At 47.8% G+C, this 13,399-nt stretch overlaps 6 protein-coding genes and 1 pseudogene across 7 annotated transcripts; 4 read left to right on the plus strand and 3 right to left on the minus strand.

The window, feature by feature from the left end:
- Nucleotides 1-401: 401 nt before the first annotated feature.
- Nucleotides 402-3,006, plus strand: LOC119549898 (annotated as a pseudogene).
- Nucleotides 3,007-5,172, plus strand: LOC119550167 (phospholipase ABHD3-like). Its single transcript, XM_037858702.1, is given in 4 exon segments — nt 3,007-3,331; nt 3,392-3,588; nt 3,662-3,860; nt 3,863-5,172. Coding segments are annotated over 3 exon segments (1,485 nt in total). The 5' UTR covers nt 3,007-3,331; nt 3,392-3,429; the 3' UTR covers nt 4,990-5,172.
- A 29-nt stretch (nt 5,173-5,201) lies between these two features.
- LOC119550168 (U7 snRNA-associated Sm-like protein LSm11) lies at nt 5,202-6,161 on the minus strand. The gene has a single exon (XM_037858703.1). The coding sequence runs from the start codon at nt 6,131-6,133 to the stop codon at nt 5,339-5,341; it is 795 nt and encodes a 264-aa protein (XP_037714631.1). The 5' UTR covers nt 6,134-6,161; the 3' UTR covers nt 5,202-5,338.
- Nucleotides 6,162-6,407: 246 nt separating this feature from the next.
- On the plus strand, nt 6,408-7,911 carry LOC119550420 (mitochondrial amidoxime-reducing component 1). The gene is made up of 4 exons (XM_037859083.1): nt 6,408-6,556; nt 6,614-7,236; nt 7,334-7,620; nt 7,673-7,911. Exons 1-4 carry the CDS (start codon nt 6,550-6,552, stop codon nt 7,776-7,778), a joined length of 1,023 nt encoding a protein of 340 aa, XP_037715011.1. The 5' UTR covers nt 6,408-6,549; the 3' UTR covers nt 7,779-7,911.
- LOC119550422 (vesicle-associated membrane protein 7) lies at nt 7,804-9,234 on the minus strand. Its single transcript, XM_037859086.1, has 5 exons — nt 9,040-9,234; nt 8,582-8,915; nt 8,269-8,497; nt 8,136-8,203; nt 7,804-8,081 (listed from the first exon to the last, which is right to left on the minus strand). The coding sequence occupies exons 2-5, from the start codon at nt 8,783-8,785 to the stop codon at nt 7,926-7,928; spliced, it is 657 nt and encodes a 218-aa protein (XP_037715014.1). The 5' UTR covers nt 8,786-8,915; nt 9,040-9,234; the 3' UTR covers nt 7,804-7,925.
- Nucleotides 9,235-9,427: 193 nt separating this feature from the next.
- On the plus strand, nt 9,428-12,014 carry LOC119550418 (stimulator of interferon genes protein). Of its 2 annotated transcripts, XM_037859080.1 has the most exons (6): nt 9,428-9,613; nt 10,547-10,703; nt 10,770-11,212; nt 11,269-11,373; nt 11,434-11,716; nt 11,776-12,014. In XM_037859080.1, exons 2-6 carry the CDS (start codon nt 10,592-10,594, stop codon nt 11,868-11,870), a joined length of 1,038 nt encoding a protein of 345 aa, XP_037715008.1. In that variant the 5' UTR covers nt 9,428-9,613; nt 10,547-10,591; the 3' UTR covers nt 11,871-12,014. The 2 variants fall into 2 exon arrangements, with proteins under 2 accessions (XP_037715008.1, XP_037715010.1); XM_037859082.1 differs by lacking the exon at nt 10,547-10,703 and having other exon boundaries at nt 9,430-9,613.
- Nucleotides 12,015-12,040: 26 nt separating this feature from the next.
- Nucleotides 12,041-13,287, minus strand: LOC119550421 (origin recognition complex subunit 6). Its single transcript, XM_037859084.1, has 2 exons — nt 13,156-13,287; nt 12,041-13,099 (listed from the first exon to the last, which is right to left on the minus strand). Exons 1-2 carry the CDS (start codon nt 13,218-13,220, stop codon nt 12,406-12,408), a joined length of 759 nt encoding a protein of 252 aa, XP_037715012.1. The 5' UTR covers nt 13,221-13,287; the 3' UTR covers nt 12,041-12,405.
- Nucleotides 13,288-13,399: the final 112 nt, after the last annotated feature.

Here is a 13,399-nt window from a genome sequence, read left to right on the forward strand (position 1 = left end):
ATGCCCATAAATAATCTACACTGGCCGACATAAGTATAAGTAAATAAACAATTTTTCAAAAATCGTTTTGCTTATATTTTATATGATTTTTGAAAAATTGTTTTTGCAGTTACTATTAATTTTTGTTTGAAGGAACTTTTTGCATCAAAAAATTTAAGTTTTCAAGTCAAAAAGTAATGTAAAGTAATTAAAAATATTATTATAAATATATTATTATTATGATTATTATTATATTATAAATTATTTTAAAAAATTTAGCAATCCAGGCAATGATGGCAGCGGTGGCTGCTGGTATGGCGGCGGCGTCTGCTGGTATGGCGGCGGCCGCGCAGTACGCCACGCAGAATCCGCGTGCGCAGAATCCTCCTGCGCAGCCACCGCTCTGGAATCCTGCGCAGGGGATGCATCCTGCGCAGGGATATGTGGCGCCACCGCCACAGTGGTATCCTGCGCCACCGCCACAGTGGTGTCCTGCGCCACCGCCACAGTGGTATCCTGCACCACCGCCACAGTGGTGTCCTGCGCAAGGATATGTGGCGCCACCGCCACAGTGGTATCCAGCGCAGGGGTGGCATATTGTGCAAGGATATGTGGCGCCACCGCCACAGTGGTATCCTGCGCACGGGTGGCGTCCTGCGCAAGGATATGTGGCGCCACCGCCACAGCAGCCTCCTGCCGAGGTGCCAGCAGCGCCGCAGGAACCGCCGGCAGCAGCGCCGCAGGAACCGCCGGCAGCAGCGCCGCAGGAACCGCCGGCAGCAGCGCAGCAGGAACCGCCGGCAGCAGCGCCGCAGGAACCGCCGGCAGCAGCGCCGAAGGAGGAGCCGGCAGCAGCGCCACCTGCGCAGGCTGCTCCCTCGTTGCCACCCCCACGTGTGCCGCTGCCATCAGCAGGGCGTAGGCGTCCTGTCGCTCCTCAGGAGCGGCCAGGACGCCCATATCCAGCATTGATACGGCCCCGTCCTTCATTGCCTCCCAATGCTGCCGTGGCTCACTGGCCACAAATGCCAACTAGGCATCAAGTGAGTCACGTCGACGGCAATGGGAGGCAATGGACGACGACGCCGTACCAATGCTGGATGTGCTGGACCAAATGCGTTCGTGCATGTGAAGCCAGGCGCCACAACTGCTTGGCCACGTCCCGCACATACTCGTGCCCCTACTGCCCATTTACCTCAGTGGTCAGGAACCCTAGTGGGCATAGGGCTAAGTGCGAGGGGGACGGGGTCACGGCTTACGTGCCGGATGGCCCACATGCCACTCTGCGGCAACACTGGGGCGGAGCTTAGCAGCGGGGTGATGCAGCCTGCTTCGAGGGAGTCGTCGTCCTCTCCCTGAACGGCTGGGGGGCACTGGAGGCGATCCCGAGCAGGTCACGCTCGACGGTGTGCGGCTTGCGGGTAAGATAAGCATACGCCCAGACGGCCATAGTACTAACCACATATTTTCTTATTCCTTTAGATGAGCCTATGTATCCGGATCAAGACGCTGGCTGTGAAGGCAAACGTCCGTGGTGTTGGGCGGATTATGGCGAGCCAAGCTGCTGATGAACTACATGACCTACATGACATGGCTGGTATCTTCTCCAAGTACAATGCCCAATCTGGGACGACTTCGACCACTGACACTGAGGCGCGCGTTTCAACCAAGAAGACGGCTTACTGCCATATTTGCCACCTTGCTGATTGAAAAGTTTACCAACGAGATATTTGATCCCTACATCATCGAAGATGTGCTGCTAAACAGAATCTCATGCCTGACCTCTCTGGCTGCGGAGAAAGAGAACCGACACAGCGTTCTGCAGGGCTTGCTGTCACTATTCTGGAACTACATGGAGGGCGACGAGATCAAGTTTGTGCTGCGGAAGTTCGTCATCGCCTTGCTGGGTACCTTTACGCATACGATCCAAGGACTGGACTATGAGAAGCATTCGCCAGGCGCTGAGCATGTTACATTGCCTATGTCTCCACGAGCAAACCAGAAAGTATCTGCTGGAGGGAATGCTGTTCAAGGAGCACTGGTAAGATTTAAGGATTCAATGGTTTGATGATTTTAAGTAACAGTCGTTTAGTCTCGCCTTTTTTCTCTATATCCATCCGCTGGAGTTCTACATCATGGAAGAGCTCCTGCCCGACACCATGGCCTGGACAGAGGAAATCGATGGACCCAAGGATACGGTTCGCAAGGTTACGGAGCCACTGTATGCGGCGCAAAATGACTTTTTCACCACATTGTTGATCAACACGGATGGCCGCTCAATATTCTTGTCCTAAATACGTCGCTAAGTAATCGATCTCAGCATGTTTAAGGAGGAAATGCCCAGCAAGAATGTGGAAGCGAACAGCGATTATTTCATCGACCGGTAGCTTTGACTACATGCACTTTGATCGCGTGGGAGTCCTGTCCATCGAGAGTCCATCGGGGCGACATCGATAGCAGATTAGGAGCGGCGAGAACTCAGCAAATATATGATGACGATTAGCAAAACTTGCAAGTCAATGAAGTCGGTATGTATATACTAATTAAGGAATGTATTTGTAAATATTTATTCATAATTTCATTTAAAGATACCACTCTTTACCTACTCGGCGAGAACATAAACAATGTGGCGGTAGTCGGACACACTCAGGGCGCCAGCAACACCACCTACACCCACTTCCTTAACCCCCGGCACAGCGGCTTCGCAGATTCCTCGCCGGGAAATGCGGATATGGAGGCCAGAATTTGCGAGCTTCAAATCTGGCTAAAATAAGTGGCCCTAAATAATCACAGGCGGTCCCTGCTCATATGGTTACTGGAGCGCATGCTACGAACTCTGACGGTAGGCAAATCTATCTACATATATGCCTTACTATTGTTCATATGATGTATCATTACAGAGTGCTTCAAACACGGGTCCCTTTGTTCTCTTTTGTATCTGAGGTGTATGTAAATACACTGCTGATTCTGTTGCATGCCGTTATGGTTTGAAAGCCCAGTTCGAGGCTGTGCGCGCCCTAGAACGAACTTCGTAGAAAGCACAGGCACAAGTCCGGTTCGAGCACTACTGCCGTCCCTATGAAAACAGAGCTTGGGGACAGAGTAACTGGCTGCTTTTGCGCTTTTGGATGGGCGAGGAATATGCCTACAAGGATTCAAGGATGGCTGCCCCTCCATCAGGGACTTTGTCGCAGTCGCTCCAGAAACGAAACACACACAGGATTGCTGCACAACGTGGCCCTGCCAATCCCTCGAAGCATTTTCAACGACTGATTTGCGCCAAGTTCTTGGAGGACGAGCCCTGTGTCAATTGAATTGGGCCTTTTCTGGATTTATTTTGCTACTGCAAGAGGTCAGTCCTTTGATTTCAGATAAGCCATCGACATAAACTAAATTTATGATTTATTGCCAGTTCGAAAACACCGCTCAGAGGCAGGAAACCATATACATATGCCCTATGCCATTTTCCAGGGGCGTGTATTCATTCATTCGGATCACGGCGCCATGTTTTATTCGATGTACGTCTACCTGTCCAACCTGCCACGCCTCCATGTCCAGTGCAAGGCGGTGGTGGCCTATATGGTCTTTTACCTAATCCAAGTGGTCAAGGTGAGTGTGTACTTCTAGCAATTAAATCACATCCGGTGCGTGACTAATCAACAAATTGGTCTTCTAATTACAGCGACCAATAATCGCCTGTTCGGAGGGGCCGTTCAAGCAGTATCTGATCCGCCAGGTGCCGACGCTGGAGAACAAGTACTGGCCCACCTTCTGGTGCGTGGAGAGTCGTGCCCAGACCGTCCTTGCGAGCCTGCTGCGCTCCAAGAGTCTGCCGCACGTCAACTACCGCCGAAAGATCCTCTACTTGAAGGATGGCGGCGAGTGGCCCTAGACTGGATGGAGGAGGGCTGCGACGCGAGCACACCGTGTATCCTCATCTTACCGGGTCTCACCGGCGAGTCGCAGGCGGAGTACATTAAGTGCCTGGTATTCGCCGCGCACCAGGCTGGAATGCGTGTGGTGGTGTTCAACAACCGCGGACTTGGCGGCATAGAGCTGAAGACACCGCGCCTCTACTGCGCCGCCAACTGCGAGGATCTGTGCGAGGTCATCCACCATGTGCGTCGACTTTTTCCCGCACAGTGCAAGCTGGGAGCCACTGGGATCTCCATCGGTGGCTTAATTCTGTGAAACTATCTACGCCGCAGGAGCGACGAGGCCAGGAGCTTCCTGTCGGCGGCCAAGATCATCTCGGTGCCCTGGGACTTGCACAAGGGCAGTGCCAGCATCGAAAAGCCGGTGATCAACAGTCTGCTGGGACGCCACTTGGCGGGCAGTCTGTGCCGCACCCTGCGCACTCATCTCGACATCTATAGGGACATTTACCAGGACTCGGACATTGATATTCAGCGCAGCTTGCGCTGCACGACCATCAAAGAGTTCGACGAACTGTTCACGGCCAAGCAGTTTGGCTATGCCCATGTGAATGACTACTACTCGGATGCCACGCTGGACAACAAGCTAGATCACATTTCGATGCCGCTGCTCTGCCTGAGTGCTGCCGACGATCCGTTCCAGCCGCTGGATGCCATCCCCATCAAGGCGGCCAATCAGTGCACCCATGTGGCCATCGTGATCACTGCTCGTGGCGGGCACATCGGCTTCCTCGAGGGCTGGTGGCCGTCCACCAAGGACCAGTACATGGGCCGCCTTTTCACCGAGTACTTCACCAAGGCGCTGTTCGACGAGGACGGCGAGTTCGAGCATACGTCCAACAAGATGCAACAGCACAAGGCGCGCTACCACTTTAAGCCGCTGGAGTGGCAGTGCAGCAGATGCGACTACAATGGGACTTTCAGCAGCATCAGGCCATGCACGCCGGACAGAGGAACTACACCTGCGAGGTGTGTGGGCACAGCTGCAAGACCAGCTCCGTCTTGGCAGTCCACAGGCGCACGCACGACCAGCCGAGCTTACAATGTATTACACCTTGAAGAGTCACATCCGTAAAATCCACGAGGGCGACAATGCGCGGAGGTTTTCCTGCAGCATTTGCTCGGGAATATTCCAAGCGAAGGAGATGCTAGAGCTGCATGAGTTGGCTCACTCCCAGAGGGAAGACAAGAAATCGCAGGAGACTGAAGATCCGGAGAAACTAGATACACCCTTCAACTAAGTTATTTTTTAAGAACGAATAAGAACAACACAAGTTATTTGAAGACTGAATCTTAGTCGGTAATAATAAAAGTTATAAAATGAATTATAGCTTAACATACTTACTTATATTAAAATGTTCCTTACTTATATCGCTATTCGAATGATTGACTTTCGAATAAAGAAAGTGAAACCAAGCTGTGCATTATTTTCCCTTAGCTACTATACTAACTAGAACCACATTTTCGCCGCGTATTAGGATCTGTGGCAGATCTCGCTTTATCTCCACGTTCTTCCGGTTTAAACTTTTGACTTGTTCCTTGGGAAGAGTGATTCCCAGCTCCCTGAGCCGGTCTGTGCAATCAACAGGTGTGTCGCATATGTTCTGTTCTCCGTAATTGTACTTTCGTCGCTTCCAGGTTTCGGTGGCGTTTCGCAGGAGCAGGTTCCACTGCTTGTCAAAGGCCACCAGTTCACCCTCGACGCTGCCGCCCACTGCTCCCTGTTTGCGGATCACCACCCTAACTCGAATCTCTGCGGGTTTCTCCCTAGTTTCCTTGGGGCCGGCCGAAGGAATGCACTTCTTAAGGACTTCCAGGGGACCGACAGTGCTCTCCATGTAGGTGAATATGTTGCGATGGTGCTTCTTGTTTGAGGCCCTAGTCGTGGGCATCTGATGGGGCTCGAAGCGACGCTGAGGAGCCTCCAGGATGTCTGCAGACCTGGAGGAAGATGCCTTCTTCGATGCTCCCTGATCTCCTCCTCCGGCTTCCGGTTTCTGCCGCTTGTTCAACTGCCAGATACCGAACTTCTTGAGCGCACTCTCGAAGGCGGCCAGGTTTTGGTAGAGGACTTTGGGGACCACATCCGTCACCTTGTAGTTGGGCTCGTATAAGGCTCGCAACGGATTAAACTTATCACTGCATACGTCCAGTTCGGGATTTTGGCTGGCAGCATCTTCCTTTGAACTTTTCGGGTCCTCCGATTCCCTGTCATTCATTTCTGATCCTAAAAGGTCTCTAAAAATGCGGGTTTGTTGGTAAACAAATACGCCGGCCAACCTATATGCTCGATAACAGTTATCGATTAATTTGGAGGGAGGCAAAAGCGATGATAATTTAAAAAGTAAAAAGAAATATTGCAAAACCAGTTTTAAAGGTGGTTCCTAACTCTATAATTCACAAAAATAAGCTAAATATCTCTACTTATCATCAGTATTTGTTATCCCTAGCTTTTACTAAGCTAATTAAAGGTGTAAAATGTCCCATTATCTGTGCATATTATATTGCCTGGGCAACGATGAAAGATCTTCATCAAAGGAGAGCTTTCGCCAATAAACCTAATCAGTGAAGCTTTCAACGCAGAGAAAGCAACAAGTTCTTCTTACTGTATTTCGCTTTACCCTTCACAAAGGAGATGGCAAGTGAGTAAAAAACGGGACTAAGTCATGAGATCTTTCGGTAACTGGGTTATCCTGCAGCCGGTGGAAGCAACGCGACCTTTGACCTCAGTACTAAGACCCTAGTGGGCGTAGGCGTAGGCCTGGTAGCGGTGGGCGGGGCCAGTTACCTCTTGTACCGCCACCTGACCCGCGATGTGATGCCCCAAAAGTGGCGACGCGTGGGCACCGTGGAGAGGGTCCACTTCTTTCCCGTCAAGTCCTGTGCTCCTCTGCAGATCTCCAAGACCGGAGTGGAGTACGACTGCGATGTGCTGAGCATGTCCTTTGAGGGAATAAGGGATCGTACCTTGATGGTGGTCAACGACAAGAACGAAATGGTCACTGCTCGCGTATATCCCCACATGACCCAGATCCAATCGAAGAAGGTGTCGCCCAGCAAGCTGATCTTTAGCGCCCAGGGCTTGCCCGACCTGGAGTTGGACTTTGAGAGCCTGGAGGGTCCTGGAAAGGATGTGCACACATCCGTTTGGGGCGTTCCCGTGGATGTGATGCCCTGCGGAGATCGGATCAACAAGTGGTTCTCACAGGCCATCCTGCAGAAGGAGAGCGGCCTCAAGCTGGTTCACTACCCCTATCCAAAGCCAGTGAGGAGCACCAATCCGCGACTCAAGGACATGCCCTTTATAAGACAGGAGGATTCGGTGGGTATCCTGTCTACTTAATATTTCAAGGAACAAGAATTGTCTCGTAAAGATTTCCCATAACTTGACTATCCTCTTCTGAATGTCCATTTCGCAGGGCACCTTCAACGATGCCACCAGTTTTATGCTGATGAACCTATCTTCGGTAGCTGATCTCAACACTCGGCTAAAAAATCCTGTGGATGCCCTCCAGTTCCGGGGTAACTTTGAGCTGAAAATGGACGTGGATGAGCCCTATGCCGAGGACAACTGGCAATGGCTGCGTATTGGCGATGATGCTGTCTTCCGTACGGTGGCGCCTTGCACGCGCTGCATCCTTCCGAACATAAATGTGAAGACTGCTGAGAGGGACGCCGATGGGGAGCCACTGAAGACGCTGAGAAGGTGAGTCTGAACAATGCGATTTATGGCGCTACTTCATCTCTGGTCTCCACAGCTACCGCTTGTTCAACTACAGCTCTCCGGCTCTGGGCATCCATTTGGGTCTTCGGCTTCCGGGCAAGGTCAAGGCAAACGATGTGGTGTACGTGGGGGAGAAGTGATCGCTCCGAAGGCTCTTCCAATATATTATTCCGTATACATTCAAGTTTATTACATAGAACATAGATTATGAGGGTACCGTAGAGTTTTATATGCAAATATACATGTGTTATGAGCCTATAACAATATAAACAACTTTAAAGCGCATCCTAGACACAGGACTGCCAGGCGAGGCCACCACAGGCCATGCTCACGATGACGTAGACAACAAAGGTTATCACCAGGCCCACCACCACGTAGATGCGGATGTTCTTCCAGAACATTTGTCGCGCCAAGTTCCGCGAGGCCTTGCGGAATGCAACGGACTGTAAAAGAGGCAGATGAAAGAACATTTCCAAGCCCAAATGGTGTCATCTTACATTATTGCTCAAGTTTTCGGTCTTGTTGACCAGCAGCTCCAGTTTCTCGCCGCGATCTCGCAGACTGTCTGCAGTTGGGATAATCGGGGGATCAGTGAAATGATAAATTAAGGAGAACCGGCATCTCTCTCACCAATATTTTTAACCATGATGTCTTTTAGCTCGTCTATCTGCCCATGAACCCGCGAAATGGTGTCTACCTCCCGGGACTGACTGAAGTAGTTCATTTGGTCGGCCAGGATCTTGGAGAACTCGGTGTTCATGGAGTAGGCAATGGCGGTGGCCACCTGAAGGCCATAAGTCTGGATGAACTTCTGCTTGACGTCCGCCAAGAAGAGGAAGGCCCGCGAACGCTCGAACTCCTACAAAGAAACGGGGAGATTTGTGAGTATCGATTGTGCAATGAGTAACCGGTGGGTAACTGGGCCAGCGGTTCGTTCACCCACGTTGTCGGTGATGCACATGTAGACCAGCTTGTTCTCGCAGGTGTAGTGGATCAGGTAGTCGCCGTGTGTGTAGGTCATCTTGTGGTTATGCACCCCGATCCGGCCGATGATGTGCTCCGTCACTTCGGCGAAGTTGCCGACGCAGTCCGCATACTTGGCCAGCACGGTGGTGCCCCGCGATATTACACTATATAGTATCGGCATGGTGCCACAGATTCGTCTTTGTTGAGGGTGCGGTTCTTCAGTTCCTTAAGCCGCTTTCGCTTTGTTTTGCTTATCAATCAATCGGGGGGGAATAAACAACGAACCGTCACCGATGACGTGCCCTCGGAGTCTGTGAATCCGAAAGGTATAAATTTAGTAACTAATACTAAGTGATCTCGGCGTTATCAATTTCAACAATAGGTGTTATTCATGAGTAATATGCAATATATGTAGTTAAATATTAAACCACCTACTTGCTTTGTTTATCCAATTCGGTTTGCCTCAAGTCGACAGGGAAACTTCAGATTTACATTTTGTGGTAGCGACACGGGATATATTGATTTTTCACTTTTATTATTATCGCACAGTTAAAGACATTACAAATCCACGGAATTAGTTCGATTTTTTTAACAACAATACAATTGCTGACGCTTGATGCAGTTATACAAATTAGGGGTGGGTAAACATCGATGACACTATCGATGCATCGCAAGTCATTCTCATTTCATCGCATACGGTTACACTGATTAACGGGTTTTGCAAATAGAGTTATACGGTCCTATTATTATTTGTTTTTGAATAACATATTTAATGACCTTATGGGGTTGAAATAGGGACACCCCAGCCACAGCTTGGCAGTATTGATCAGAGCATTAGATCATTCAGTTGAGACTAAGCTCCCCGAAGAAAGGAGAGCCTTCGCAAATAATACGCAGTTCTCAAATTACCATACCAATCGTTGTGCAGTTTTGAAACAAGAAAATCAGATCCCTGCAGTAGTCCCTTGATCCGTAGATAATTTGGATTCTCCATCCTAAGCAGAGAAGGGTAAATAATTGATGTACTAACATATAAATATACAAGTTAATTTGAATGTATTTAAAAGTTTAAGATTTAGAAGCTATGGGTCCCATATATGGTGCTGCTGAGCTACTTGATTTCAAATAATGCATGGCTTGATACAATTAATTAATTTAAAAAAATGCCCACAAAGTTTACTGCGGTACCAAGACTGTTGTTACTCTAATCTTTCATACATTTTGTAAATGTACACTTGTGAGCTAAGCGGGTGACTTTTCTTGTGACACGATATACTAGAAGGAACTCATTCATTATTCTATGCATAACTATAAGCCTTAGAGTCTAAGGGCTAAGCTCAAACTGATCACTGAAATGTACATAGTATATCCCCCGTATCTTAGCGAATCTGACATTAAGATCAGGCAGATTAGATATAAAATAACTATCAATTATCTAAAAGTAACATTTTTTGCATAATAAAAGTGAATAACAATTAATTATATAACCTAGTTCCCTTGTTTTATTGCTATAGACATTCAAATGAATTATTTAGATTTGAATAAAATCTGTAGAGTTATAAAAAGATCAGCGAATCTGACATTTAGATCAAGCAGATTAGATATAAAATAACTATCAATTATCTAAAAGTAACATTTTTTGAATAATAAAAGTGAAAAACAATTAATTATATAACCTAGTTCCCTTGTTTTATTCCTATAGACATTCAAATGAGGTATTTAGATTTGAATAAATTCTGTAGAGTTAAAAAAAGATTTGCATATATATTAAATAAACAGCAATTCAAAATAAATAAACAGAACAATGTAGCTCTTTGATAGCGCTCTTAAAAAGTTGCACTCTAGAATGTGAATATCTAACCTATACACACACAAAAATTGTGTATGACGCGGAAATATAACATCGTTGAAATGAATTTTTGAATTTCAAATTCTGGGAAAGCTTTCGCGAATTCTTCAGATCGATCTGGCAACCCTGGCAAACCGTATGTTCGGGGAAATGGCAATCGCAAATGCCGTAGAAGAAGCGGGGAACGCAGTTCGCGCGGAGAAGAGCAGGAAATGTTTTTATTTGAAAAAGATGATAGGAGAGTACATAGGTGAGTGCAGGTGTGCCGTGTCGATCGATTAGACGCCCTAGACCTTATTGTTCTGATTCATTGCAGACACCTCGGTTCGCATTGTGGCCACCGTCTTTCTGGCTGACCTTTTGCAGCGCCTGTATCGCTGTGTCGTCGAATATGTCCGATACAGCCGGTACTATCTGCCCGAGGACCGGGTGTGGACGATCCTCCGACGCTCGTACACATACAACACCAAGTCCACCTTTCTGCTGGTGGCCTACCTCCTCGTGGGTTTCGCCCGCATCTCGGTTACCGGAAATTGCAAAGGCGTAGTGCCCACCATGCTGTTCCTGGTCCACATGCCGCTCTACTGGATCTTCAGCGATCTGGGTCAGAGCACCCTGAGCTACTCCCACTGGATACGGGACTCCCACGGACTGGACTACGCGGCCGGAATGGCCTCCAACTACTTCCACGGCTACCTTAAACTTTCACTGCCCGAACGCAAGGAAGATGGACTCCATCACCGAATGCAACTTTATGAGGTAACTTAGACTATCCATATATCTATCCAAATTAACAATAAGATTGTACTTTCCAGGACCAGAACAACATCACCTTTGGCATAAATCGACTGGTTATTCTTATTCCCGACGAAATGTTTGTCAATGGCGTGCTCGAAAGCGATTTACTGGATAAAGCTGAGGTAAAAGGTCGCAAGAAATCCTTGGAGATCATAATACAAGTCTTGTTAAAACGTTCTTAGCCCCTGGAGACGAAGTTCATAAACCGAGCCGGCGTGAATCGTCCCTTTAAACATGCTGTCTACAGACTGAACCAAAAGGTTAATGGCAAGACCTACTACTTTGCTATCGAGGGGGCCACGCCCATGCTGTCCTTCTTCGATGCCATGCAGTCCAACCTGTCGGCCACCTGGCAGATGAAGGAGCTGAAGCGGGAGATCTGGCTTAAGTTCTACAAGCACTTGAAGGAGCTCATTACCACGTGGCCGGAGACCCGTAATTTAGTGGAGCTGATCATCTACAGCTGTAGGTGGAAACCTCTTCAAGGGAATTGACAGGCAATACTAACTATATTTATTTTTCAGCACATGATTCTAATGGGAACCTCATAGATGTTGGGGAATTGCTTAAAGCCCATATGCAAAACAAAACGAGGACTATTGAAGAACTTACCGACTAGGAAATCCAAAGAAGTCTGCGAATTTAAATATTTCTAGCATTACTCGGCATCAACCAGCCACGACAATTTTTTACTTTTATATGTACGTACCTAAAACTAATGAAAAATTTCAACACAATAAATCAGTGTTACTAATATTAAAAACAAGTTTATACGAGAAATTGGGTAAAAGGGATGCAAACTAAAAGAAACTATATACTATATACTATATTACTTTTGATATTTTTTCATATTTTGACGAGGAATTATCTGAATACATGTGTGTTCATCTTTTTTAAAACGAAACATTTTTAATCTGACTTTTTTGTTTAATTTAAAAGCATAACCTTGGGATCGGGATGACGAGGATAACCAAATTCTTTCAGAATGCCAACAAATTAAACATTGGCATTATTTATCCGTTTCTTAAGAATCTCTTTGATATTTTAAACTACAACTAATGGTAATATTCAATGTAATAAATAAGTATTTCTAATGACAAACTGGATCTTTCATGGAAATGGCTTATATTATAGCCATAATGTAATCCAAATGCCTAAGCCTCCAGATTACTCTGCGAACTTTCCTGTTCCTTCAGCCGAGCCTGCGCTGTGGCCAGCATTCGCGCCTTCCATGTATCGTAGTCCTCCGTCTGAGGCTTCTGCGCCTTCTTGCCCTCTTGGCCCTTGATATTCTCCTGCTGACTTTCCTTGAGTTTCCCATCCAAATCGGAGGACGCTAGTCCTTTTCCCTCTTTGTGGTGCTTGGCTATCATGAGAGTCCACTGCTGCTCGAGCTGTTGGAACTGGGTGGGACGAAGGTTGCTGAAGGGCATGAGCTTGGTCTTGGAGACCTTTTTCTTGAGCAGGCGACAGGCCTGGAAGACGGCCATGGCTGCGTACTGCGGATGGGTGGTGTCGGTGCCCGTGTCCTCGGTGGCCGCCACGGCCTTGAAGAGGGTCATCAGCTCCTCAGCCTTGCGGGTCACCTCGTTGAGGCCCAGCTGCACACATATGTCGTTCACACTGGCCAGCTTGTTCAGGTCCAGGAGCTTCTCGAACATCCGCTTGTTGTTGAGGTAGTGGCTCCGGCGCAATCCAGACAACTTAAGGGCCTGCTCCTTGTCGAACCCGATGCCCAGCAGACATGAGGCGAGGTCTGCGCACAGGACTATCTTGCCGTACTCGTTGATCTGCAGGGGGACATTTGTGGAGCGCAGCTCCAGTAGTCGCACCAATTCAGTGGTTTTCCTGGAAAGGATTCGAGTTAACCAATTAAGTCATATACCATACCATTTCGAACTCACTCCATCACATTGGGCTCCTCCCGCAGGCCCATCTTTGTTATCAACTGTTCTATTAAAGTAGTCATTGCTCTTTTAAATTCTACTCTTAATTTCAAGTCGTGGGTCGTTAAATCACAAATAACAATAAATGGCGCGAAATGAATCAGCTGTGAGCGATAATGCGATTTTAACTAATATAATCGAGCGGGTATCGATACATGCTCAAATGAACGGAACTAGTTCCGATAAGCTCTTTTACATATTT

The sequence above is a fragment of the Drosophila subpulchrella genome, chromosome 2R, assembly GCF_014743375.2.
Source record: "Drosophila subpulchrella strain 33 F10 #4 breed RU33 chromosome 2R, RU_Dsub_v1.1 Primary Assembly, whole genome shotgun sequence".
Taxonomy (NCBI): domain Eukaryota; kingdom Metazoa; phylum Arthropoda; class Insecta; order Diptera; family Drosophilidae; genus Drosophila; species Drosophila subpulchrella.